General features: G+C 54.1%; 11 protein-coding genes across 11 annotated transcripts; 5 read left to right on the top strand and 6 right to left on the bottom strand.

The window, feature by feature from the left end:
- Positions 1-292: 292 nt before the first annotated feature.
- Positions 293-1,768, bottom strand: CPAR01_15616 (dienelactone hydrolase; the record flags this gene model as incomplete). Its single annotated transcript, XM_060499864.1, has 6 exons — positions 293-721; positions 859-984; positions 1,078-1,229; positions 1,509-1,549; positions 1,607-1,649; positions 1,705-1,768. 6 exons carry the CDS (start codon positions 1,766-1,768, stop codon positions 293-295), a joined length of 855 nt encoding a protein of 284 aa, XP_060341440.1.
- A 608-nt stretch (positions 1,769-2,376) lies between these two features.
- CPAR01_15615 (ARS binding protein 2) lies at positions 2,377-4,564 on the bottom strand (the record flags this gene model as incomplete). The annotated part of the gene is made up of 2 exons (XM_060499863.1): positions 2,377-4,047; positions 4,100-4,564. The coding sequence occupies 2 exons, from the start codon at positions 4,562-4,564 to the stop codon at positions 2,377-2,379; spliced, it is 2,136 nt and encodes a 711-aa protein (XP_060341439.1).
- Positions 4,565-6,442: 1,878 nt separating this feature from the next.
- Positions 6,443-7,288, top strand: CPAR01_15614 (methyltransferase; the record flags this gene model as incomplete). Its single annotated transcript, XM_060499862.1, has 1 exon — positions 6,443-7,288. The coding sequence occupies one exon, from the start codon at positions 6,443-6,445 to the stop codon at positions 7,286-7,288; it is 846 nt and encodes a 281-aa protein (XP_060341438.1).
- A 404-nt stretch (positions 7,289-7,692) lies between these two features.
- Positions 7,693-9,367, bottom strand: CPAR01_15613 (uncharacterized protein; the record flags this gene model as incomplete). The annotated part of the gene is made up of 2 exons (XM_060499861.1): positions 7,693-8,892; positions 8,954-9,367. 2 exons carry the CDS (start codon positions 9,365-9,367, stop codon positions 7,693-7,695), a joined length of 1,614 nt encoding a protein of 537 aa, XP_060341437.1.
- Positions 9,368-10,229: 862 nt separating this feature from the next.
- CPAR01_15612 (C4-dicarboxylate transporter/malic acid transporter) lies at positions 10,230-13,476 on the bottom strand (the record flags this gene model as incomplete). The annotated part of the gene is made up of 8 exons (XM_060499860.1): positions 10,230-11,339; positions 11,788-12,116; positions 12,166-12,208; positions 12,261-12,522; positions 12,577-12,726; positions 12,775-12,952; positions 13,078-13,090; positions 13,138-13,476. The coding sequence occupies 8 exons, from the start codon at positions 13,474-13,476 to the stop codon at positions 10,230-10,232; spliced, it is 2,424 nt and encodes an 807-aa protein (XP_060341436.1).
- A 1,684-nt stretch (positions 13,477-15,160) lies between these two features.
- Positions 15,161-15,481, top strand: CPAR01_15611 (uncharacterized protein; the record flags this gene model as incomplete). Its single annotated transcript, XM_060499859.1, has 1 exon — positions 15,161-15,481. The coding sequence occupies one exon, from the start codon at positions 15,161-15,163 to the stop codon at positions 15,479-15,481; it is 321 nt and encodes a 106-aa protein (XP_060341435.1).
- Positions 15,482-15,729: 248 nt separating this feature from the next.
- Positions 15,730-17,197, top strand: CPAR01_15610 (uncharacterized protein; the record flags this gene model as incomplete). The annotated part of the gene is made up of 3 exons (XM_060499858.1): positions 15,730-15,836; positions 15,884-16,049; positions 16,100-17,197. 3 exons carry the CDS (start codon positions 15,730-15,732, stop codon positions 17,195-17,197), a joined length of 1,371 nt encoding a protein of 456 aa, XP_060341434.1.
- Positions 17,198-17,600: 403 nt separating this feature from the next.
- CPAR01_15609 (uncharacterized protein) lies at positions 17,601-17,816 on the bottom strand (the record flags this gene model as incomplete). The annotated part of the gene is made up of 1 exon (XM_060499857.1): positions 17,601-17,816. The coding sequence occupies one exon, from the start codon at positions 17,814-17,816 to the stop codon at positions 17,601-17,603; it is 216 nt and encodes a 71-aa protein (XP_060341433.1).
- Positions 17,817-19,176: 1,360 nt separating this feature from the next.
- CPAR01_15608 (uncharacterized protein) lies at positions 19,177-20,717 on the top strand (the record flags this gene model as incomplete). The annotated part of the gene is made up of 2 exons (XM_060499856.1): positions 19,177-20,425; positions 20,497-20,717. 2 exons carry the CDS (start codon positions 19,177-19,179, stop codon positions 20,715-20,717), a joined length of 1,470 nt encoding a protein of 489 aa, XP_060341432.1.
- Positions 20,718-21,018: 301 nt separating this feature from the next.
- Positions 21,019-21,440, bottom strand: CPAR01_15607 (DASH complex subunit Dad3; the record flags this gene model as incomplete). The annotated part of the gene is made up of 2 exons (XM_060499855.1): positions 21,019-21,204; positions 21,333-21,440. 2 exons carry the CDS (start codon positions 21,438-21,440, stop codon positions 21,019-21,021), a joined length of 294 nt encoding a protein of 97 aa, XP_060341431.1.
- A 1,213-nt stretch (positions 21,441-22,653) lies between these two features.
- Positions 22,654-24,482, top strand: CPAR01_15606 (cysteine protease; the record flags this gene model as incomplete). Its single annotated transcript, XM_060499854.1, has 2 exons — positions 22,654-23,221; positions 23,278-24,482. The coding sequence occupies 2 exons, from the start codon at positions 22,654-22,656 to the stop codon at positions 24,480-24,482; spliced, it is 1,773 nt and encodes a 590-aa protein (XP_060341430.1).
- Positions 24,483-25,992: the final 1,510 nt, after the last annotated feature.

The raw sequence follows: 25,992 nt of genomic DNA, 5'->3' as shown, positions 1-25,992 counted from the left end.
AAAAGAAGGAGAAGCAGCAAAAAAAAAAAAAATGGAGAAAGATTAATACCAGCCGGTCAATTGTCTGACACAAAAACCCGGGCGTTTTCTTTTACGTGGGCATTGAGACTGGCTTCCCCATGCCTAATGAATTTCCTTACACAAACTTCACATGGGGAACAGATAGATTACGAATAGAGTATGATGACATGTCGTCCGCAGATAAATACTATTCCTCTTAACAATGCTTGGCTTGCCTCTCCTTTTATGAAGAACTTTTTCCTAGGTCGTCAACACTTGTTTACTTTAGTACCTAGCAAACGTGCTCAACCTCGCCAACGCCCTCCAAGGGGCCCAAATCCAGCTTTAGCGTCCTCCCAAACAACTCTAGCAGAATCTCAAAGCAGACCTTTGTAATAGCGGGGTCATACCGTCCCTTGCTCAACTCGTCGCGGATAAAGGCGTGCTGGGCCCACGCGAACTCGTAGAAGCTCGTCGTGACGCCTGCCTTGCGGAGCTTAGCGCGGATGAGATCGCGGCCTTCCGCGGGGACGTGGGTGTCTTTCACGCCGAAGATCATGGCCACCTCTGCGTGGGTGAGGTTTGTGGCGAAGAGGTCTAGGGTGTGGGTGCTGTTTTCGGGGGCTGTTGGGGAGGAGTTTGCGGAGGTGTGGGGGCCTAGGGTGCGGGTGTGGATGTCTGTTGCGAAGTAGGCCACGCAGGAGGTGATTCGGGGATCGAGCTGGTGGTGAGGTTAGTTTGGTGAGGATTGTGAGTGGGTTTCTGGTGAGAGGTGGGAGTTTGGAGGTGGAGGGAGAGGTTGAGGAGGAGCGGGGGTGAGAGAGGGGCATGGAAGGGGAAAGGAGGCGAGAGACGTACGGAGGCTCTGACGGCGAGGTGGCCGCCTAGGCACATTCCCGTGCTGCCGATTTTGCCGGTGCAGGTTGGGAGGGTGAGGAGGTGGTCTACGGTGCGGCGGGAGTCTTCGTCGTAGGACTCGAGGGTCTTGATATCAGCGTTGGAGATGGTCAGCCAAAATATTCCTTTGTGAGGTCTACCTATGTAGAGATAAGAAGGCTAGCGAAGATGAGGGCGTACCTTCTCAACCTTCCAGGCGTTACCCTTGTCGGTGCCGGGAACATCGTAGGCCAGGGCCTCTGGGCCGGTGAAGTCGTGGTAGGACGAGGGCGCGGCGACGATGTAGCCCTGTCCTGCGATCTGGCGAGCGAAGCGGGCGACGGGGCCGGTCACTGTCGACTTGTTAGTTTATTTTCACGAGAAGACGGAGTTTATGTATAATTCGCATGCGATTCAAGTCTGAAATGGGATTATGTTGTATGGCAAGCCAATAACAGTCGAAGACATAAAGTGAAGCGAAGTCAAAGTACTTCGTCAACAACTCGGTGAACTCGGTGTAGGATCGGTGAGGGTGGGGTGGAGGGGTCGAGCACCCCCCAGTGCGGGGGAAAGGGCAGCTTTTTTGGGTAGACCCCGCCGCCGCCATGGAGAAGAGGCATGATCTGACTGACCTTGGTAGATTTCAGAGAAGAGGCAGACACCGGGGAACTTGCTGCAGCATATGTGAGTTGGGGATTCTCAATCTGATTTTTGAATCAAGATCACTTACGCCTGGGGATAGCCTGGAATGGAAGGGTGGAAGAGGAAGATTCCTGTTACCATTGTTAGCTTTCGAGTACCATTATTACGAGGTCGGTTGGCACGCACTCATGGAACCATCCTTGCCGTCGGCCTTGGTCGGCACGTCTACGTAAGACTCCTTGATGAGCATTCTGAAGAGTCTATGAGAATTGACTGATTGAGTAAGTAGGAGGAAGCAATCGTCGAATCGACAGTCAGTGAGTGAGGTTTGTTGTAGTTGAGTGATTTGCATATCATTGGCTGATAGCTCTGGACCTCTGATCTGGAGGACCTTAGTAAGCCCCCTTCCCTCCTCCACTCTTCCTTCTCAGTCCACATTGGAATGAACTCGAATAGAAGCTTATCTTCAAGTCTTAGCTTGGATATTCACTGGATTTTGTAGTGGACCTGAGCGTGTGATGAGTGTTTGACGGATATTCATCAAGGTGACTGTAGCATTGCTTTTCACTTGGTATTTCTGCCCCCTCCGCCTAAACACCCAGCCCAATCCCTGATATACGCTCTCCCATGACCCTGCGCCAGCACTATGCTTTCGCTTTCGATTATTACGCCATCCGCATGATATCAACACCGTCCCCCCTTTGCCCGTCTTTCTTCTGAAAGACGCCCCTAAATCCTGGATATTCCACGCCATCCACATGACGTTCTCCGTGCGCCGTATGCTTCCCCTTCCCCTGATCATATTCCCCATGTCGGCAATTCTCTCGGATACATATGATTACAAACCCCGTACTTCCCTCACTTATTCTCAAGATCCTTGGCATCCTGAAACGTCTCATTCAGCTTCGCCGTAAGCCCAGCCCGCATCGCCTGAATCTCCTTATCCCTCTTCTCCGACAGCGCCAACAAATCCCGGTACTTCCTCTCCCACTCCGACTCGGCGCCGCCCGTGCCCTTCATATTCGGCTTCTCCAGCTTCTCCTCGGGCCGCCGCCACCGGTTGTACATAACCGTCTGCACCATGTTGTAGTTGCCCCGTATCGTCCCCAACCGGAACTCCCAGCTGCAGCTGTACGTCGCGCGATCCTCATACTCCTCCTCCCGCTTCACCCGCAGCTTGCTCGTCGTCATGAGCGCCCTGCCGCCCGCCAGCGCCGCGAGATTAATCAAAAAGGCGTCCTGGTTCGGCGCCGTCTGCCACATCCTTTCTACAGTGGTGTGCACGAGCGCGTAGGCCTCGGCGATGCTGCAGTTCTCGATAGGGTTGTTGTCCGCGTCCACCCAGTCGCCGTTAGCCGTCTCGTGCGCGAAATAACCCAGGACGGCGTCGATGTTGGTCCGGTCCTTCATGTTCTCGAACATGCCGATGGGGATGTCGTTGGGTTGCGGTGGTATGCCACTGCCTTTCGCGGCTGGCGGCGGGTCGACCGGCAGGACGGTCTGCGCTTTCAGGTCTACTGGTGGTATGGCACCGGGGGGGAGGGGCACGTTGTGACCGGGCGGGAATTCCAATGGTGGTGCTGTGGCTGTCGAGTTTATTATGTCGGGTACTTCGCCCGGGGGTTCTCCGTTGACGATCACGATCGGTGGAGGCGGCGGCGTCGCGAGACGAACGGATCCTCCTTGACGTTCCGGAACCTGTAGTGAGATACTCGGCTTGGCCGGCCGCGGTATATGCGGCGGTGTAGGTAATTCCGTGACTGCGACTGGTGGTACCGATGCGGTCTGGGGTATTGGCGCCGGGGGTGTAATCGGGCCCGGCTCAATCTTGGTATCGGGACTTGGCCGCTTGTACGCCGGTCCTTCGGCGGGGAAAGCCACAAATGGGCCATCGACATTCGTTTTGTTCATAGGCGGTCTCCCCCGAGTCTTGCCGCTGCCTCCTGGTCCGCCACTCCTCCACGCAGAGGAAACGACTTTGGCACCGTGTCGCCGGTGAGATGCCTTTGGTCGTGAGGGAGTAATAGCCGACCTTGGTTCCGCATCACCCCAGAACCCGCTGTTGCGCGTTGACGGCGTGAGCGCAGACATCGGGCCCTGTGGATACGCCGTGAGCGGCGTCTGCGCTGTGTCAGGGGCCGGAGGCCAGCCCGTCACTGATCCCGTGTTGGCGCTCAACTTCAAATGATCAGAGCAGCCGAACGTAGCGCGTCCATCGGGATGAGCGGACCACGGACCCAGAGTCTCTGGCCGGGCGGCGGTGTAGGCCGTCCCCGTCGGCGGCGAGTCCAATCTCGCTCGTTGTGAAGGGGACTTTGCGAATTCGTCGTCTTCTGGCCTTTTCCTCCCCCGCCTGGGCCGAATCTGTGGTAAAAGTGCTCGGAGAGCCATGTCGTCTTCTGCTAGCACACCATCCCTTCCCGCTTCACACACTGGCGTTGGGTCATTTGGGATCTCTGTCCAGTAAGGGTGAGGGTGATCCATCAGATACTCAAAGAAGGCATCCACATGCATAGAATGCATCCAGCGCTGTGAGAGTCAGCCTATTGCGCGATTCATTGAACCATGCACAGGAACATACCTTGAGCCGGACGGCATACTGCTGAATCTTTTGAGAACTCTGACCCTTGTCCTGATCAGGGGGTTCGACGCCCAACTTGAGAGCCAACTCTGCCCACGTCTTGATCTCCTTGGTCTCCAACTGCTTGATGAGCTCGAAAAGGGTGAAAGTGCTGAAGCTCTTGCCGCCGCTCTTGGGCGGGACCCGGAAAGCTTCCCGCAGCGCCGCCGTGTCCGTGTCGGGCGGGACGGCCGGGTTGCAGGACATGACGAAGTGGGTGTAGGCATCCTCAATGGTGTCCGCCGTCACGTTCCTGTCCGGGAGGGTGAGCCTGCTGCTCGAGATTGACGAAGTCGACGACCGTGGGGCGGCCATGTGCTGATGCCTCATTGAAGGCGACGGGGATTGCCCATGCATGCCGTTGGGCACCGCGGACGGCGGCGGTGGCAGCGGCGGCGGGAGCGACTGCGGTTGGTGCTGCTGCATCGTCGGTTGCGGGGATATCATCGCGCATGAGTCGGTGTTGAGTAATCCGGGATATTGGACATCATCACCGACGAGGCGAGAGTTGGGCCGCGCATTGACAGCACGCGCGATACGAGTTGACAGCGTCAAAGCCTAACGACGACGCGACGAAGTGTATGAGTATCGTGAGCGCAGCATCACCACCGAGCCAGCTCAACGAGGGGGGCAGAGAGTGTCCCAGATGCGTCTTTCTGTCTGTTCTCGAGACAAGAGCAGGTGATGGAGGCTGAATGGCCCGGGAGAAGATGGGGGGCGGGTAAAACCGATGCAATCCGTCCCGTAGCTCACGGTCTCATCTACTTAGGTGACGGACAGTCAGATCCAAACGGCTCTTTTTCGAGATGAGAGGAAAGCTTGGGTCAATCTAAACATTGAATCGAATCGAGCTGGTAAAGTCGGGGTTAATTTAGGGCCCTAGCGAGAGAGCGATGGACGGGCAAAGGAGAGAGAGGGACGTGCTAAAATTAGCCTTTGTCACCACCAGAGCATTGAGCAGTCCTAATGCCAGTCAAAGGGGGCCACCACCACTGGGGGACCAGAGACTAGTGTAGAGGTCTAGGTACGCAGTAAGGTAGGTAGGAGTGGGAGAGGAGGCCCTGGGTGGTAGAACCGTAGAAGCGAGGTCTTGCTGCAGCCAGGGTCGCTGCAACCAGGTGCGCCATTGCGCTTAGGGCCATCCGGAAGCTGGGAAGGAATCCCCCGAGAGGGATCGAGCTGAAGATGGAGCTTGGTGGCAGTACCTAGGCTGGTAGGTGACTGTGGTGCTGTGGCAAGGTGTGGTTAGGGGGAACGGCAATTGCGGCCGTGTTGAAACTGTCTCAAACACGGCGAGTTGGACACTGTGCAATGTCATCATTGACCAGCTTCCCCAGATCGCCTCCCGCTTAGTCACTGGCCCCCAAAGCAGTAAAACTGCAGGAAATGCCTTTTACACTTTCTGCCGGCTGCTCTCGGCATTCCGATCTGATCTTGCCGTTTGAAAAAATTAAGGCTGTCTGTCAAAGACCGAACTTTAAAACATCTTCACGAACCACTAATAACAACTTCCATACGGAAGTCAGGAGAGACACAGATACCTAGGCCAACTGTATAGGTGTTCTAGCGCTCGTCTTTTCATTGTGTTAATGTGCGTTGATGTACGTCTCTGGATCAACGGTTGAATGGCTAAAGACAAGAACGAAGGAAGGGTGGCTGCTCAGGCAGACAATTACATTCGCAAAAGAAATATATCCTTCACACCCTCAATTGTCTTTGTCTACGATAGTGCGAAGTACGGAGTACGGTATCCCACCTAAGTAGGCAGGCCCGTCGATCACATTCAATCAAACGAGGCGTAATTCCAAGCCTTTTTTGACCTACGCCCTTGACTAATGCCCACCATGCCTTGTCCTCCTCTATGTACAAACCCCGGAAACCGGGAACCGACCACAGTAGACCCCAAGAACCCGAAAACCTCCAGAGATGCCACGCATCGTCTCCAACCTGACTAATCTAATCCCATTGACCCAATCACCTCCGCACCGAGGCTCTTCAGGCCAATCGACTCCAAATGACGTGATTGCTCTCTCACAAGCATAGGCCCATATTCGGTGCTTTGAATGGCTTCATTTATCATCATGCTTTGAAATACAGCATCCAAGTGTTTCAGTATATAAAGAAAGAAAAGGTTGCTGCTAGGAGAAGGAAATATTTCAAAATATCACTGATCCCACTAACATCATCTCATCGCCACGCTCATCAACGGCTCAACGTGAATTACAAAGATCAAAACTCATTTACAACCTTCAGCATAAAGCTCTAGATATCATCGTGCACCACAAACCCAGACCTCATCTCCCAATGGCAATCGACAGAGTCCCCCGCGGCCAAGTCCGCGCAACCCTGAACTTCTTCGCCGCTCCCGCCGACAACGCGTCCCCCTACAACCTCATCAACCCAGACGGTCCCCCCTCCAGAAACTATGGCGACGCTCCCACAGAAACCGTCCTCAACGACATCCGTGGCCGCGAATCGGAATTCTCCCTGGACCGCGACGCCTTCGCCGTGATCCGCAACCTCCCGCCCTCCGCAGAGAAAGACTTCACAGACGACGAATCCGTCAAAGAAAACTACTACCCGGAACTCGAGAAGCTCCTCCTGGAACACGTCCCGGGAAGCACCCGCGTCCTCTTCTTCGACCACACCATCCGCCGCGCCGACCCCAAGGCCCCGCGGAACCCAGTCACCCGCGTGCACATAGACCAGACCCCGTCCTCCGTCGTCCAGCGCGTGAAAAAGCACCTCCCCGAAGAAGAAGCAGACAAGCTCCTCGCGGGCCGGTACCGCATCATCAACGTCTGGCGCCCGCTCAACAAGACGCCCGTCGAGTCCTTTCCCCTGGGCTTCGCGTCCTCCTCGACGCTGGCCGATGAGGACATCGTACCCATCGAGCACCGGTATACCACGGGCTACACCGGTGAGACGGCGGGTATCAAGTTCAGCCCGGAGCAAAAGTGGTACTACCTGAGCGGCATGACGGGAGACGAGCGGCTGCTGCTCGAGTGCTTTGACAGCGAGGGTCTCCGGGACGGCACCGGTGTCGAGGGAGGTCGCGTGGCTCACACTGCTTTCGAAGATCCGAGGACGAGGGCTGATGCTGTAGGCCGTGAGAGCATCGAAGTACGGGCGCTGGTGTTTGGTCCTTAGAGATAAACTGATCTGGAGCTGATTTGAGTTGTACTTGATGAGTCAATGATAATATGAATATTTTCAACTATGAGCATCGGGGTATCAATGCCGTGCCACACCCCTATAAATATGGACGAGACTATCGTCTATCCGTTGTTGCACCACCCCTCTGCGACATCATATATGCCAACCTTTGCTGTGGTTCGATGTATTGTTCACTAGATGCACCCCTTCATCATGAAAAGAAAAAGAGAGAAAAGAGATGAAAGCTTGCTCAATGCTGTGGAGTTTGACCGCATTCGATGGAGTTGATGATTACCCCCAAAAGTCGTTCGAATACACTCCTACCAAATATCCTTTGCCTGGATCAAAACCATTTTGTTTCCCAAACGCCGAAACACCATTCAACTGCTCGTACGTCATCACTGGTTCTGGTTCTTACGACCCTTGCCGCGCGCACTTCCCTGTCGGCTCATCGCTGCGCCGCCGGTTGCACTGCTGGTACGGCTCATGGGGACGGCTGCAATGGCCGCGAGGGACGATGGGGGAGCCTCGTCTCTAATGCTGCTCTCGATTGGCATCAAATCCTCACGAAGTTTTGTTGGATCCGGACGAGGGCCTGGCTTGAATCCTGTGTACGGAGTCATGGTATAAGGCGTAATGGACGCTTCCAAGATCCTCCTGCTGCCATTGGGATGGTCGATGGAGTCGCCGGGCTTGTGGTTGTAGTCGTACTTCTTGAACATGTCCATGACCATTATGTCGGAATTGATCTCGTCGTGCGACAGCGGTTGCGGCAGGTTGCCGTCAGTATTACCTCTGACCGGCTTGAAGTAGTTCGTCACAGAGACCGACGGCAGTTTGGCAGGTTCGTGTGGCTGCATGATTTCGAGGTACTTGGGCAATTCCAAGCCATTGGCTCCCTCGACGGCATCGATCAGGTTCTGATTGATGCCGGCCCTCGTGCTTCGAGTGGCATGGGAGCTGGTGCGTTCCATCGTCGGAGCGGACAGGGCCTCGCTGTCGTGTTCACCGTTTTCATCGCCGTTGCCAGAGTCGCTGCCCGGGGATGAGCCCCCGTTCGCATAGGGCTTGTGTCTAAGGATATGCTTGTGGGAAGCAACGGCTGCGGCGTTGTAGGCCATGCTGAGTTCCTTCTCAGTAAAGAGCTTATCAATGCTGTAGGCTGGGCCATTTTGTTTCGCGGCGACTCGAAGCTTCTCGTTCTGCCAGAGAGGTGTTGTGTTGTTGGGGTCGAGCGCTCGTCGGGACGGAACGGGGGAGCCGTCGTCTTCGCCGGGGTGCCTCTTGCGCTTCTTGCTGTCAGCATAGCTGGCAAGCTCTTCGGCGTCCTTGCGTAATCTCGTCGCGCGTTTTCCGTGAGTGCCACCGGGGCTTGCCGGGTTGGTGATGCTGAACTGGTTGGGGTGGAGCAGCAGCGCAGAGGAATCTGAGATCTCCAAGGCTTCCTTCTCCTTGTTCAGGCGGTACTTCCTTGACAGCAGGGTATTAACGAGTCTATCGCGGAGTGTTGAAGAAAGGGCTTGGTGCTCGCGCTTAGCAGTTTCGACCTTGTAGAGGTATTCGTTCTTGTATTGGTGGAGGCGACGCTCATGCTCGTGCTGTTGTATGCATTCATTAGCTTTGCCGACGTGAGGACAGGGAAAAGTCGGCCACACTTACCATGTGCTGAAGCAAATGAAAGTCTCTGTATTCAACAAGATCCTCAATGCCTTGGACAAAGTCCTCAAAGTTGGGGCCCGCCATCTGGAGCAGAGTGCGGTTGCTGTCGGAAAGCGCCTCTTGTCCTTGCGTCTCTTCATGTTCCTGTCGCAGACTGGCAATGATGTTCAGGACATCGTCGGCGTAGGGGTCGATGCGCTGTACGAGGTTGGTGTCAACCTGGACCTTCTGAAGCTGATCGCGGTACCCAAGGTCACGATCCCGACTGAATTTCTCTTGCAGGTTGGCGATCTTGTCGACAAGTGCCTGGCGCTTGCGGTCGCGCTTCGATTGGGGCGCCGGAGAGGCTCGGCCGGCCTTTGGTTGAGCGGAAACACCCCCCAAATTGGGGATGGCTGCTTCGTTGGCTGCCATTATAGTGATGATGGATAGCTTCGTGTATTGGCCGTTTGGAAATATAATCAATTCGTTTGTTCAAGGGGAGTAGCGTTGTTGTACCTGGAGAGGATGGTACGGTCTGGATTTGTGTAGGGCGACCGTCGCAAACCGGAGCTCAAGCAAGACGAAGTTCGCTGGAAGAGGAGTTTGAAGGAAAAGGATTCGGAAGTCGATTCGACAGAGAAGGTGCCTCTAATTCACGACTCTCGAATATGGAGGATATCATTCAGCCGCCCATTCGAGGTGGTAGCTCTTGCTGGGGTGTTTGTGTGGGAGAACGTAGAATCGGAGGAAGGTGAGGGTACTGCGGAACGAGATGGTCCTGTGCAGTGTGTGCTTGCCTTGTCAGCCTTTCCGCTAAGTGACCGCATGCGCCTCCGAGTTCTGTACCTGACCGCTGGAGGGGTGAATTTTTCTTATTGGACGGGGTTGCCCGATGACTTCCGCAGGGGCCAGGGCACTCAGTGTGTGGAAGGGATGAAAAAACAAGCAGAGGTGGCCTGCCAGCTGCAATTCAGCGCATGCCGATTTTAGGCCGAACCCCCTAAGACTTCCAGCTCGCAAGGTACAACCTCCACCTAAAAGACTGATGAGACGAACACTCTTAGATGTAAGGTATACCTAACCAGGGAAGACTTCGATTTCAACGGATGTAAGATAAATCGAGATAGGACAAAATGAAAGATTAAATCTCTCATTCTGTATTGTATTCCACCATCTTCACCTTCATGAGGTTATAGGTCATGAGCTCTCACTATCGCCTAGAAGCTCAGGATCCAGTGCTTTACCGCTTGCATGCAAAGCTCCATGAGATGCCCGGCCTCATCGATCATAATATTTACAACCCGTTTCTAAGTTTCTGAAGCTGGCTCATCAAGCCGTAACCCCCGAGATACGTCTTGGTCTCCGCGGCATCAGCATGAACACTCCCCTTCCTCGCCCGCCCCTCATTCCCATCCCTCCTGCTCGCTTGATCAACCTCCCTCATGAGATCCCGATGCCGGTCCTCCACCATCTTGGCCAGACTCTCAATGAACTTTGTCCTGCCCTTCTCCTCCGCCGTGCCCTTCCAGACCTTGTTAAGCTCCTTGAGCTCCTCGATCCGCTGCGCCGCCTTCTCGATACCCTTGACGGGGTCCTCCGACTTGGTCAGCAGCTGCGAGATCTCATCCCGCAGACCCTGCAGCACCTGCTGGCCCTTCTCCTCCGTGCTATGCTGCTCCGCTCCCGGGTCGGGCGCCGAGACCGAGAGGAAGGACGAGCTGACCGAGAGCTCCGACGGCGGGAAGACGAATTCCATGGCGTCTCCAAAGGTCTTGATGACGGTGTCGAGGCGGGAGCGGACCACCGTCAGCGTCCGTAGCTGGTTGATGTAGGGTGGTTCTGAGGTTTCCGCCTTGCCCTCCGTGGCCGTAGCTTCGTCGTCGCCGGCCTTGCTGGCGCCCACGGATTCTCTCCTTTCTTGCCCGTCCGCGGCCTTCGGTACCGTTCCCTTGGCCTCCTGATCCACACCACTCGGCGCGAACTTCTTGATGTCCTCCTGCAGCGTCTCATTCATCGTCTCAGCAAGACTCAGGGTCTCACCTCGGAGGAGCTCGACTTCGTAGGCGAGTCGGCTGCCGCTCCGGAGGATGTCATCCGTCAACTGGGTCAACGTGCCGGAAAGCCTCGTCGTGTGGATGTTGAGCTGGGACAGCAGCGTTTGCGCCTCGTTAGACAAGTCGGCCAGCGGGACGGCCTGACCGTTGCCATTGCTTCGTGATGAGTGGTAGCCACCATGTTGAAGCGGTGGCAGAGTAGCATTCAGATATGCCGCTGGGTCAAAAGAAGGATCCAGGAAGCTCTGCAGGAAATCGTCTGCTACATGGCTTGATTTGGGTTGGATTGTTGCTTCCGACTGTTCGCGAGTGTGAATAGGTAGAGTTTTGGTGGCGCCAGCATTGCTGCTCTGTCGGCGATGTAACGCCGATTTAGAGTCCCACGACATGTTTCCTGTGGGCGTTCGATGCCGGAAATTAAAGAGATGAAATATCGGGCGTGTCGTCCCGAAATGTTGACTCGCTGAGGACAAGTCTCATCCGAATGGATGAATCCATGCACTGAGTTTAGTGGTGAGAGGTTGGGCGGGTAGCTAGCCCCACTTTCACCCGCTGCTGCTCTCCCTTGCCCGAGAATCGGTACCTTCAACGTCTGGCTCCGATTTATTTCACGTCTCAAGGAATAACTCATCGAGTAAACAAGATCATGCCACGAAATGTCATGCTACAGTCAACTTTTCTTTTCTTTTGTTTATTCGATTGCATTGCAGAAGTAGACCTCTAATACGTCCACTATTGGGTATCTTTTGGCCATAGGAGCTCCCGTTTGTACAAACACCGAATCATCGTTACAAATACAATAAACCATATGACTATCAGACACGCTGCGAAGACGCAGCCAAATATCTGCAATCCGTTATTCTGCAAAGCCTTGCCAAGCGCGGTCGTGGCCGTAACAAGTGCAGTGTTCGGGAAGACAAATGACCACCATGTCATTTGGAAAGGCATCTTGCTCTCTGGCCGCACATACTTCCAAAGTGATCCTACGGAGACGATAAAAAACCACATGCTCAGACCCCAGAGCCATAGCCCGATCAAGACTGACATGACTTTGATGATGGGCACGGCAAGGTCGGTGCCCAGGAAATTGCTGGGCAGAATTTTGTCTGCGGAATTGCCGAGTTGAACTGGAGCATTTAGTCGGGCATCCAACCGTAGCAATAAGGGAAACCCTACCTAAGCCTCCGACCGTGAAGGCAAATGGCCCAATAGAAATGAACTGATTTGGTCAGCGTCACCGGTTCACGTTTGTACCAGGAACAATTACGCACCACACCAGGACGTTGAAAATCCCGCGGTAATTTCTGCGTCATCAGCCGATAGATAAAGGCAGCAGAGATCATAAAGGCAATCAAGCAGCCCGCGCCTTGCGTAGCGACTGCACAGAGAGCGATGGCAGTCCTATTGAGAGTGACGACCTGCTGGTTCGTTTGTACAGCAGCTTGTATAAGGTTGCTCGCAAAAGGTGCCGTGAGGAGCAAAGGGTAGGCTGGGAAGACCCAGGTAGGAGTCATGGTATGAATGGGAAATATCCTGATAAATGTTAAGCAGACCGAAACTACTCGCGTAGACTGAGAGGAAGCTCACAATGTCGACCAAAGAATCAGGTAAATAGTGGCACTAGCAAGCACACTCAAGGCTATGTAGAACCAGAACAGAATTTGCATGATTCTAAGGAGCCAGGGCCCTACATGCGGCACACCGAACTGGCATATGTTGATCGATATGATGGCGAAACTGTAGATATTCAGCTGATGCCCCAGCGGAATCGGTTAGGTGGCTTACGAGACAACAGCAGAAGGAATGAAGAGCGATTCCGTCTGGTCTGTGAATGAATGGGTGAGGGCCCCTGGTCTGGATTTGAATCGAATACTGGCGAGGGCACAGTTTATGATGAAGAGGATAACATTGAGCAGGAAAAATGCTACGGCTATGCCGTTGAGCCAGGCAGCTTGGTAGGGGACTGTTCCAAGTTAGCATATGCGCCGAAAGGTAGTACTCGGTTTACTGACGAGAGTGTATCACATTCGCCATTCCTCCGGTTGCCTACGTTGAATCAGTATCTTCTGAATCTGGTTTGTCACGTACTGCCTACCATCGTCTACTAATCATTAGCACCGGCATTGTTCAGGGAAGCGGGTATATTACCATAGTGAACCAAGTCCAGGTATGACAGGCGATCCGATCTCGAATTCCTACTTTGCCCAAGCTAAAATGCTTCTCCAGCGTAGGTTTGGCGTTGTTTGGACTAGACTCATTCGACTCTGCCTGCCGCTCGGCCGCAGGCATCGCCGTGCTATCCTCCGTTTCAAAGGCTGGTCCATGGGAGGAGCGAGGAACAAAGGGGGGCCGTCTCAAAGGAGATCTAGGTAAGGGCAATGATGCCAAAGGAGATTCGTTCGGAGTAGCAAAGTACGAGGGACGATTGCTGTGTTCATCCGGGGTCTGGTAGCCGCAGTTGGCTACCATTTCATGGGTGGGGGCCATTTTGCGGTGGGAGAATCCCAATCTTCAGGTCCTCGAGCCAGTAGCTTTGACACAACGTAAAGAGGAAAGAGTAGGCTGGGTTCAGCATTGGAGAGAGCGATGTTCATGTAGACAAGGTTGGTGATGAAAACAACGTGGTCGAGAAACAGAGAGCCGAGATCGAAAAGAGGCATGCTCAAAAGCGGGCGGGCGTCCTTGAACGCAGTTCCGCGCAGTGCGGGTTGAGTGAAGGTGTGTCGTTGGGAGAGGCGTGAGGGGAGAATTAGCCCCGGGCGTGGACGAGACGTGTGGGTGGATATAGTCAGATGCCGTCCTGGTTGTGTCGTGGTGCAGGGCCACAAACGCAGATCCTAGCTCCTTTCTTGCGCCAGGGTGAACAACGAGTCGTCGTGTGGGCTGCAGCCAAGGCAGTCTGTAGTGGTGTCGTTAAGTTTTTTTTCCCTGGGCTTGTTCCGTCGTGAACAGACGGAGTTGTTATGGTGTTTGTGGTGGCAGTCGCGTGGAAGATGTACACCGACAATGACGCGCTCAACAGTTGGAATCACGATGGGCTGGAAGCTGGCCGGGATTCGTTATTCGCAATGAGATTTTACAGTCAATGCTAGGAGTGACTTCTCTTGGTGTTACGGGAGATGACCCGGCTTGGTGAGTAAGGCAAATCCTAGTGAGAGGTTGTGAAGTGTAAAGTGGTGCCTGCGTCATACAGAGAGTTGGCGGTAGCAACGACGTGCTAGAACTTGCCCAGAGAACCGGATATGACCCTGCCGCGGATGACACAGCACGACCGGGGTCTCAGCACATCATGTGGGGTCAACCAACACCTGGAAGCTGTCACTGCCTTATCACAAATGCAGCAGAGATGCAGAGTCGTAATCAAGCAGTTGTCAAACTTTTCTTCCCTCCTAATTTTCCTTTGCGTTCAGCTCGCTCAAGAGTACCAAAGTGGACAACAAAACATAAGCCGGCCTGGAAAGTAGTCGCCGCCAGCAGCTGGCCATCTTGATAAGACTTGAAGAGCTCGTTGCTCTGCATTTATTTCCCCAGCGCAACGCTCTTTTCATCACTCGTAGGGGTCGGTAGCTTATCGTCGACAACGCTGATAGGATGCGCGTTACCGGCCAGCGACAACGCTAGACATGTGGGGGACAACGGTTCGGATCTCGACCTCTTCCAAAGTTGCGTCCTTCAACATCCGACCGGACCGGTATTTCCGGCCGAACATCTAGCCCAAGACTTTGACTACACCCACTCACCTGGGCTATCACACTATCCGGATTTCAACTCAGATTCGAGGACGGCAATACCTCCGTTTCCTTCGCTGCTATAGATTCGTACATGCACGCCGTACCCGCAGTGCAGCAATAATGACGCCTGAATTGTGGGTTCATCTGCCCCCATATAAGTAGGTAGTCAATTAGTGTCATTGTTGCCATGTGAAATGTGATGGGTCGGTCGTCCTCACAGGTATCGCCCTGAAGTTTTCTGCCGGCGGGTACGTTGTTGCTTCCCAAGTGAGATGAACAATCTTTCCTTCCAAATGGACCTAAGGTGGTACCTCAGGGTGCCTTGTACCTGAGCATCTGAGATTTCAACGACACTCGTTGCTCTCCATTGAATGCATTTCCCAAAACCACCGAAACAAAGTGTTCCTCTACGACGATGAAGTACCATCTCCCCTCAAACCATGACCACTATTGCTCTATCGCTTGACCCAGTTGTTCTGTCTGACCTCAACACTGGAACTGTCCTTGACATCGCGAGTACAGTTTCCTTCCGCTCGTCGACAGACCGAAAACTATTTTCAAATATCAACGAGCTGCTCGCTGGGATTCAAGCAGGAGATTTATTTATACTCAAGGCTCAGACTTGCTGTTTCCTGGTCTCGCTCACCCGGGAGGAAAGCAATGCAGAAGACCAAGCGGTTTTCATGGACACCATTGCCGCTGACATGACAAGCTATCCGGCAAGCAACATTATTGATGAGATGATATCTGGCACTTGCTAATCGGTTACAGATCTGGGCCCAGCTAGGAATCGATATAGTGCGCAATGTGGAGAGTCCTTCCAGCCATCGGCATATATCGTTCAAGATTGAGCATAAAGAAGCTGTCTTACACCCAACTCTACCTCCCAACACAACGGTCATTACTATGCAGCATCTGACCTGCTCCTTCTATGTTCATCAGGAATCATCCATCTCCGAAGGTCCTATGGAATCAGCCTATCAAAGGACGTCATCAATGACTAGCAGTCATGACTCTCTCCTTGATTCAGAAAGTGGCTTTGGTTTGGGCGTCTCGTCTGTGGAATAGGGTTCACCCGACGAAATCGACGATCGTTTCAACAGCCAAGACTCAGGCGTATGTCTTCTACCTTGCGATGCTGCCGCTGCATGCGACAAACAAAGGCCTCAAGATGGAGAGGTCACTTCTCCCATACATCGGCTTGTAGAAGCTGGTCTCGACACGTTGGTTGTCGGTCGAAGGGCTGTTGGCGGTATCAGAACACTGAGCACGACGAGAACACCAATTATATGCCTCGTGCCCGAGGTTTTCAACATGAACTATCTTTCGGTGGGTTGTCCGTCTGACCATTCTTGATACCGACGCGAGAACTAACCGAGACAAAGTCCTTGACTTGTCGGTCTCGCCTCCTACCAGCGTTGTCCTCTGTGTTTCAGGACCTTAATCACATTGAGTCTCGTCAACTACGAGATTATGCATCCGCATCTCATGGCATCCCCACAGGCAGTCTTCAAAGCACAGCTCAGAATCATGAATCCAATGACTTTGGACACCTAATTTGGAGGCTTATACGTGCGCAGATACCCGCTTGCGAAGAGACTAAATTCTCACAGCAACAATTCCGAGGATTGACGCGTCCGGAGGAATACTCAACAGTACCGGCCATTGATGCCATGATTGCGTACGGAACTATGTCAGAGGATGAAGCTTCACTCCATGAAGAAACCAGCCTTGCGACTAATGATGGATGTGAAGTGAATCAGGATCGCGATATCCTAGAGACGTTGTCAGACATCGATATGGAGTTTGACCAGAATACGCCGCCTTCATGGACCGTTGACGAGAATCCGCTATTGCCTTCTTCACCCCTGACTATGAACTTACTCATGGACCGGAGCGAGCTCAGACACGAGCATGAAGCATTCGACGATGAGGATGGCTACCCAGAAGATATTTCGGACTACGAAACCCATCTAGAAGCTTATAGCTCACCACTCTCACCACGACCCTCCTCGTACTTTGTAAGAACTTCCGAACCACACAGCGAGGCTGACTCAGAGGCGCATACGCCGAATCAAGCTTTCAACTTGGCAGATACATCACTGCCACCTCTTATTTCATTGCGAGAACTGGTCGCGGTCGGTCCTGCAAGTTACAGTGATCGGTCGAACTTCGGCCCTGATAACGGCGAGAACGACTTCGGAGAAGGCCACCATGCTAATGACCACCAAAGGCAACGGTCGATTTCTCTCGTATCATACTGCGATTGGCGAAGTGACGAGGACGAGGATGAGGGGCCGCTCTCGGAGCTATCGTTTCAACCAACCAGCCATGACCGCCAACCAGATGATGATGATGATGATGATGATGGGATATACGGACAACCTGAACTCGGTCGGAGGCCCTTGGGTTACATCTGGCCAAGCGAAGCCTTCTCCGGAAGCGAAATTGACCTTTACGATGATCAAATCGAGTAGATCAACTGTCGAAAACCTACTGGCAGCCTGGGGGCTGACATTTCGCCAATGTTCACACTGGGGTCAGGGAACGGAGTTTCAAGAGATATATTGCAAGAAATGGATGTCGAACGCAGCCTGTGACATTCGAGCATCACAAACTGTGGTATCTGCCGCTCAAGCGCGACCATAAAACCGACTCATTTCTGAAGCCTTAATACAATTCATTATCCAACCTCTCGCCCCATAGTTGCAGCTGAGAAGAGCTCGCCACCGCGATGTTTCCTCTAGTGCCTGGGCATGCATTGTGTCTCCCTCAGCGACGTAACGGCGTTGATGATCCACCACTTTATACAGGTCCCAGCGCCTGTCTTCGCAACGAATCTTCCGAAAAAAATGCGTGCCTTTCAGGCCGCAATCCCTCTCATTTCTTTCCTCCCTTGCCTCCCTTCTTCGGCTCCTTCTTCTTCTTCTGTTCGGGCTTCAATGTCGCAAAGTGGATGTACCAGAGAAGCACTCCCTGGAGGATGACGGCGACGAGAACGATCAGGAGGATAGTGAAGAGAATGGGCTGGTCATTCAGAACCGCGACAGCCTCAGGCGTCGCGCCAATAGATCGGAACCAGTCGAATTGACCCATTGTTGCGGTCTCGAATCTTTCGGAGCTGATCGATGTTCGGGTGCGGTGCAAGCGCGATAGCTCACAGAATCGTGCTGTCTTACGCCTTGCCGCTCTTTTATTTTCGGCGGCTGATTGAAGAGGTGCGAAGTCTGCTCAGGCACCTGTGACGGGCGGTATGGACTGTGGTGGTTGGAATTAAAGGTGTGTACAGGAAAGTCAAAAATGAAGGTCTGAGTCTCAAGTGCGCCAGTCACAAGGGAACAACAAAAAAAATGTACGTATTGTTGGGGGACCGGATTAGAAGGTTTTTGTTCGACAGCAGGAAACACGAGATGCGAAAAGCAGTCCAGAAGGAGAAAGGAAAAGAATAGGAGGGTTAGTAGGGGCCAAGATGTAGGGAAGATGATCCGCTCGGCTTCTCGAAACGGGAGACGTCACAATTGGGTGCGCTTCAAGGGCGAGGAGGTGGCCCTACGGTGGCCATGCCACCACCGTGGTGTGCCTTTTCGCAGGCTAGACCGCCTTGGGGGTATGAGACCAGGACGCGACATGGCCGCATCGTGGTGGTTGAATGTGTGAGGAAGGTCGCTGCCAGGGGAGGGGCGGCATCGATGCGCGTTTCAGGCCTGCGGCAGAAAGTCGACTGATGTCTGCTGCGGGTGATTGGCTGTGCAGGGACGAGCTGCAGCGGTTACTTCGGCACTAAAAAGGGGACCTGGGCTTCTTCACGGGAAAGACGTCCTGTTACAGGCAAGTATTCTTACACATCGGATTAGCCATGTGGTTGTTGAGCTGGCAACGACATCAAATGAGATCTTTGCGCTCTTTCCGGTCGGGAAAGCTTAGTCTTGGCTTCGCGATACCTTCGAAATGATACTCACCCATATAACATAATACTCCAGTCCAAATGCTTTGCGATATAGGCTTGACAGAGGTCAGCCGGTCGCTAACGATGAAGACGGGAGTCGGAACGAGACCGTGCACTCCAGAATTAAGTAAGCTAGGTAGCCCCTGGACTTCAGTACAGTCTCGGTGAGCTGCAAGCTTTCGGTATGACACCAATCACAAGTCGTCCACGCCATGATGGTCATGTGACTCGAGGAACATCTCCGCGCCGTCATGCCCGTGATTGCACGGGCCACGGGCGGGAGAAGACCGGGCTTATTGACCAATGATATGGTCTGGATCCGTCCAAGGCAATTGACTGCGAGACGATCCAATTGAGCTTTCCAAAAAAATTGTCGACTAGCTGGCGCGACCCTGAGCTGAAGACCAACAGAGCTCATCACGCGACTTGCACCCACTCCCCGACGACCTCATTCTACCCCTTTGCTGCCGGCAACGAACTGGCGCAGAGACGTCGCCTCTCTCTGCTGCGATGAACTCGGTACGCCCGGCGCGGAGCGTCTTGTCGAGATGCGTCTCTTCCGCCTCGAGCGCACCGGCCGCCCTTCCCTACCGTCTATTCCACAGCTCCGTTAGCAGGTCAGGTCGGAGGCGGTCACGATTCAACAATATTACCGCCGAGAAGATGGGTCTGACGACCCCTGATGCCATCGAAAAGTATGCGAAACAACACTTCCCCGAGTACACGGAACAGCAAAAGGAGTTTCTGAAGGAGAAGTACACCCCCGAGCAGTGGGAAGCTCTCCAGGCCGCCGAGGAGGCCATTGACCCGAAAGATTTGGTGATCCAGGGTCGGTTACGGACGGATCCTTACACGCAGCCCTATATCGACGACTTCTCAACGGTCCAGCCCATCATCGATGCGAAACCCCAAGCGCCTGCGAAGCCCGTGGAGCCGAAATGGCTCCCGAGGAGAATGTGGATCGACGACTACATTGAGAAGATGGCCGACAGGGTCGGCGGCCAGATGCAGGACACCATGGGCAAGGCGTTTGCCCGGGCGCTGCGCAACATCTCAAAGACGAACCCCGCGAAGCTCGACTTCACCGAGGAGGAGCTGCACGAGCTCGAGACCAACCCCGAGTTGCGCCGCAAGTTCCTTGTCGATAACGAGGCCGATGTGCTTGGGGCGAAGAAGGAGAAGAAGGCCGGGGCGGCGTCTATCGCAACCGACGACTGGCTGAAGCAGTTTGACCAGGAATTCTTCAACGAGCTGGAGGGCTCCCTGAGCACCTCGGAGAACCCCCTTCGCTCCCGCGTAGCCTTGTGGAAGGAAGCCGACGGCAAGGGCACTTCGGCGCTCGCCCCTGAGCTCGGCAAGGTCGAGGGTGTCAAGGGACTCTACCAACCTCCGGAAGACGTCGAGGACGACGGTCTCGACCCCACGGGTCGCTTCATCAAGCTCAAGCAGGCCACCGGCATGAAGATTAGCGATATTCTCTCCATTCTCACCAAGAGAGTCGTCGTTCGATCCGTTTCTAACCAGACTCGTCTGGGCAAGATCCGCAGTGCTTCCGTCATCGTCGTAGCCGGTAACGGAGACGGCAGACTGGGGTTGGGAGAGGCTAAGTCGACGGACCCCGGTATTGCAACAGCGACGGCCACGCTTCTGGCCATCCGCAACATGAAGCCTATCCGCAGATACGAGAACCGCACCATCTACGGCAACGTCGAGACTAAGATCTCGGGAACTGTTGTGCAGCTCTTTGCCCGTCCCCCAGGTACGTTCTAATCCTGCTAGTTCCTCGTTCTCTGTTATTTGTTTGACACAGTTATACTAACACACAATCAGGCTTCGGACTCCGCGTCTCTCACAGGATATTCGAAATGGCCCGTCTCGCCGGTATCCACGATCTGGCCGCCAAGATCCCCCGCTCCAAGAACCCTTACAACACCGTCAACGCCGTCTACAAGGCCCTCATGAACCAACCTGATCCGGAGGAGATTGCCATTGGTCGCGGAAAGAAGATGGTCGATGTGAGAAAGGTCTACTACGGCGGATCTGTGTATTAATCTGTATACCACTTCTGTATACCACTGTAAATGTTCAAACAAAAAGCGCAAATCTCTAGAGAACCCCGTCGGTGGCCCCCCTTGCCCCCGTGAACAGTGAACGCAAATCTTCATGTCATAAAGTGATTGGCGTCGTGTATTTTTTGGGGGGTATCTGCTCTGATCGTAGTCTCGTCGTGCATTTGTACACTCTCTCCAACTTCCTCTTGCGGTACAATCCAGACAAAACCGCCGCGGATTGCAGCATGCCTCCTCTCAATATAGATGTTGCACCCTCGTGATCCCACGTATTCGTCTTCCTCTACTCCTCCTCCTCCTCCTGGCTCCTGGCTTGGTCACCCCAATCGATCTCCTGCTGCAGCACTATACTGTACACGCTCGCCTTGAGGAGCGTAAACACCAAGCTCGTCTTGCGCTCCAGCTCCCGCAGGCCGTCGAGGATCTCGGTGCTCGGCGAGCCGCTCAGGTCTTCGAGTGTTGAAGCAAGCTACGGTACAAAAAAAGGGGGACAAGTTAGCGTTGCAGGTCTTTGGGATCGGGCAGAGGGGAGAAGGGGGGAAGGGAGAAAGGTCCGAGTCTGAATGCAATGTAGGAAAGCTGTGTGACGGGACGAACCTTCTTCATATTATCCGCCAACTTTTCGTACTCTTCCAGCACCTCGGCCTCCAACGGCGACAACTCCGGCTGCGAATGCAGCAGCGTGGAGTCCCGCCCCTGCTCCATTGTGATGATCCAGCTGTCTCTTGTTTGCTCTGTTTCGTACTATATACCAAAGTCAAGTTTGGTCGGCGCTAACATGGTACAGCGACGTTTCGTTAGGTTCTGGTCAATTATCGAGGGGAAGTTGTTTCGGTGAGTCGCGGTGGGACGCGTTGTGGCTTGAACCCCGCCAATCTAACCTTGGGCGAGGTGCCCAAGAACCTACCTACCCCGAAAAAAAGCATCAGTCCCCCTTGTCGGTGAGGTGAAGTGTGTCTTCGGTGAGCGCCTTACCTAATGGGGAGGGACTTGTAAGCGGCTCGTGCGCCTTCACCCACCCACACTAAAGATGCGCGCGGACTTCCCGTCATCTTCCAACAACGTCCGTCCACACCTCCATCTTTCAAGACAGTTTGGAGCGGTAAAGGAGGTTATCGTTAGAGCGTCTTACATGACGTCTAAGTATGCCCCTTCAGATGTCTTTCTTGTCAGGGGAGAAGGGCTGGGTAAGAGCCTGTACGCGAGGCACTGAATCATAGCGTCCAAGCCGTCTGTTACCTTCATCGAGAGGTTGTCTATGAGCTGGCAATGAGAGATGACTTTGAATTACCACCATCGCCGCCGACCTCTATGAAGATAAAACCAACACAGATTTTCTCTCACTTTGGGAATTCTGAAGCGCATCTATCGTAGGCGCCAATCTAGCAAGCGTGCCGTGTGCCGAACCTGATCATGAGCGTGTTCCGAAACCACACATTGTTCGTATCCTTCAAGTAGAAGGGATGGCTTGACGTGGCAAGCCTACTACTCATCGACATCTGCCCCGGATGGTTTCAGGACTAAACTAGAGCACGCGAATCTCATCCCCGTCATTTCGCGACAGTCAGCCACCGAGCTGCCATGGCCGGCCGACACCACCAAAACCACATCTCACTTTGGGCCCAAAGTCGGACTAAGATGGGACTAGAGCACAGGTGAGAGAGCTTAGGGGGGTGGGAAAGCTCTAAATCCAGATGCTCTAGCTCAGGTCACTTGATGAGCCAACAATGGCACCAAGCTGCCAGCCGTGGCTTCAATCTCACTTTTATTATAACTCGAGGGTGATCTTTCTTTTCTGGCGTCGTTCGAGATGGTTATCGTTGAAAAAAAGAGGAGATTTTCATAACATAGCACCCAGCCAGCAACGCGAAACGGTCAAAAAAGTGGCTTACATCAATTCAAAACTAAATAGGGAGCAATGGTCGGATCAAAGACATTCGAGCAGTCGCCGCCTCTCACGGCCAGCGACTCGGCCGAACTCCATACAAAACGCTCCAACACGCCCGCGCTCCTCGTCCGGCGATCATCCTTGATGAGCAAGTTCCCCGAGTCGAGCTCCTCCGCCTACGTCCTCGACTGGGAGACGGACAAGTGCAAGCAGCGCCTCCTCAACCACGCCGAAGACCTCTTGAGGGAAGCCGTGGGCCGAAGGCGGCTCACCATCGTCCAGGGCCTGCCGCTGGATCTGGTCCAGGTGTTGCGGGATTCCCTCGGCGTGAACTCTGGGTTTCTCGAAGCACATGCGGGGAGGCGGCGGCATCGACCGTCGAGGAACGACGAGGGCTCGAGTTTTGTTTCGTTTGCGTATCCGGAGCTGGTCAAGACTACGAGGGGGAACTATGGCCCGGATCCTGGGTATAAGCCGTCGGCAAGGCAATCTGATTTAGTGGATGTCATGGACGAGGCGCCCTTTCATATGATGTCGAGGGATGGGCAGGCAGTCATGTTCTGCCAGGCTTCGTTATGGATGAACAGCAAAGCTGATGGTAAGTTCTCAACGGGTCCTAATGGATACATTCCACGTACTGACTTGCGCCTTCAGTCCTCTTCCTAGACCGCCCCATCTGGAACGATCCATCTTCACAGGTCCAAAAGGCGCGGAGACCACTCTCCGTCACCCGCTCATGGCAAAGCAAAATAGACGAGTCCCAAATGGATGGCACCTCAGTCTGGAACGTCCTCATAGCCGAAGGCGACGAGCTCCCAGGCCTCGAAGACAGCCTTCTCCGCACCTTTCGTCACTCCAATGTCACGAGGCAAACCCTTCCCGAGATCCTCTGCGAGGCGGTCCACGATAAGTGGCTCGACTTCTTCGAGACCCTCCCCTCATGCGCCCAGCCTGGATCCCTGCAGGACGGGGGGCTCTACTGGCAGGCGACAGAGTCTCTCGAGCAGAACCTCGAGCTTGCGCAGGACCAAGCGCGCCAGCCGCTCCTGGGCGGCGGCGGTGGCATGCGGCACCCAGACTGGCGGTCCCTCCTTGAGCGTCTCCAGCGCCGCGTCGCCATCTCGAAGCTCGGTTCGACGCCGAGGCCGCAGACCGCGTGGCCCCGGACGCAGCCGACGACGGCGGTCCTTCAGACGCGGGATGTCAACATGCCCATGCAAGGCACCAATAACCAGCCGTACCCAGACGCCATGGCCGCAGACAGCGGCAAAGAAGCGAATCAGCGCGCCCTCGACCGCGTAACGTACCTCGGAGGCATCCTCCTCCCCTTCACGGTAGTCTCCGCCATCCTCTCCATGAACGACGAGTACTCTCCCAACGCGCCGCGGTTCTGGGTCTTTTGGGTCGCCTCCATCGGCGCTGCCATCCTGTGCCTCCTCATCATCTACCTAGACCAGCTGCGCTGCCTCGAGGTGTATTTCGAAGTAGCCGCCGCGGGGACGGTCGAGTCTTTCTTCCCCACCAGCAAAACTCACACCGCCGCCGCCGCCACCAACGGGATATCTCTCATGTCGATGCCGCCGCAGTCGAGATGGCGCCGGCAGCAGGCGACGGAGATGTACATGGACATGGCGGAGCCCGGCGGCGGAGACGTCGAGGTCATGGCTGACTCGGCGGTGAACCCTACCATGGTCGTGCAGCAGGGCCGGGACGGGTCGAACACCAAGGCGTGGCGGAGGAGGCAGCTCGGTTGGGGCGGCGCGGTGAAGAAGGTTGTTGGGTATTATCGGTGGACGGGCGGCAAGCCGGTGCAGATTAGTCCGTACGGGTCGGAGAGGCTTCAGATGAAGACGATTTGAAGTGTGTGGTTTAGTAGTTACGATAATGATAATCTCGGTCTGGTCAATGGAAAAGTCTACCTGTGATTTAACTGTACGACGGTATTTGGTTGCGTCCAGTATGACTTGTTCACTACCTTGACTATCTAAAGTGTCTAGAAAGGGCTATCCTTCGTCCTGTTTGGTTCTTCGTTCTATTGCCCCATACCTTTTTGCCAATGGAATCTTGGAGGAGGGCAGGCGACTGATGCCTAATAAGGCGCATGGCTAGAGCACAATGTAAGCCTGTGTTTTTTACTACTTGGATATCAACAGACGCCTGTAATTCGACACTACAAATACAGCTGCAGGGTCTCTTCAACGTCGTCTTTCCTATCCGGAGGCAGGTTGACAACTATTGGCATCTTGATATTGAGAAAAGGGAATCACAAAAGTAGGGTCGCTACGCGGGACCGCCCGAACCCCGCTAGATGAGGCCGGCGTGGGGCCGTGTCCGGATGCAACGTCTGATAAGAAAAGCCGTTTTTTCTGCTCCGGAAGTATGGAGTCCTCGTTAGATGCCTGTGAGGAGCTTTCGACTCCCTCTCGGCCCTGAGTTACCTGGGAAAGACCATGCAGTAGGGAAATCAGAGAGAGATTGCATTTGCTGAAAATGCCCAATCATCTTTCTGGAACAGGAATACGGCGGTTGGTACAGCGTTGCAGACTGTTGGTTGGTAGCAGGGGGTAGGCAGCAGGCGACAGCCTACAGGGTACTAAAGGTAACTTCTGGACCCCAACGATCTCAACCAGCAAGTTGGGACTTAAGACATAACGGTGTCTTGTCTTTGGGCGTCACGTTCGACAATTCGCGGCCTGGTACGAAATAGAATGGCCTACATTGGGGGCTGCACCGTGATTGCCTTGGTCCACTTCCCTATGCCATCCATCAATGTCACTGCAGGTGAATCGTAGGTCCGTTTCTACCCAGGCTGACGGATGCCTCAGCCAACAGTCTGTTTACTTATGTACAACCCCCATTTTCATTGTTGCTAGGTATGCCCCGTTCGTCCTCCCGTAATCCTAGAGGTATTGGATAGCACTAAGCCCAACTTCTATCACCATTACTCCGATCTCCACGATTTGTGACCCCTAGCCCATCCCCAAACGCAACACTTTGAAATTTGATGTAGTTGCCATCTGGTTCGATTTTTCCCATCATCTCTCTCAAAAGGCAGGTAGTCACTTACTGCTGCCTTCCTTCCTCTTTCCGCCTGCCTGCCCGGCTTGCTCTCCACTATCGTCCCGTCCGCCTATCTGTCTGCCTGCCTACGTACCTGCCTTACCCTTCCCTCACCTTTCCTTCTCACCACCTTCCACCCTACCTTACCTTACCTTACCTCGAACGTCCTCGAAATTCCTCGGGATTACGTCCAAAGCCTAGCACATTGTCCCAATCTCTCGATTGATGACACTCAACATGCGACTCATCGGCTTGTGAGCACTTCTCTCTAATTCTTTCACTGGCTATTCTTTGGTGTGAAGCTCCAGG

The sequence above is a fragment of the Colletotrichum paranaense genome (genome assembly GCF_030867605.1).
Source record: "Colletotrichum paranaense strain IMI 384185 chromosome Unknown Scaffold_20.1, whole genome shotgun sequence".
Classification (NCBI taxonomy): Eukaryota; Fungi; Ascomycota; class Sordariomycetes; order Glomerellales; family Glomerellaceae; genus Colletotrichum; species Colletotrichum paranaense.
This window is presented reverse-complemented; position numbering and strand designations above follow the sequence as displayed.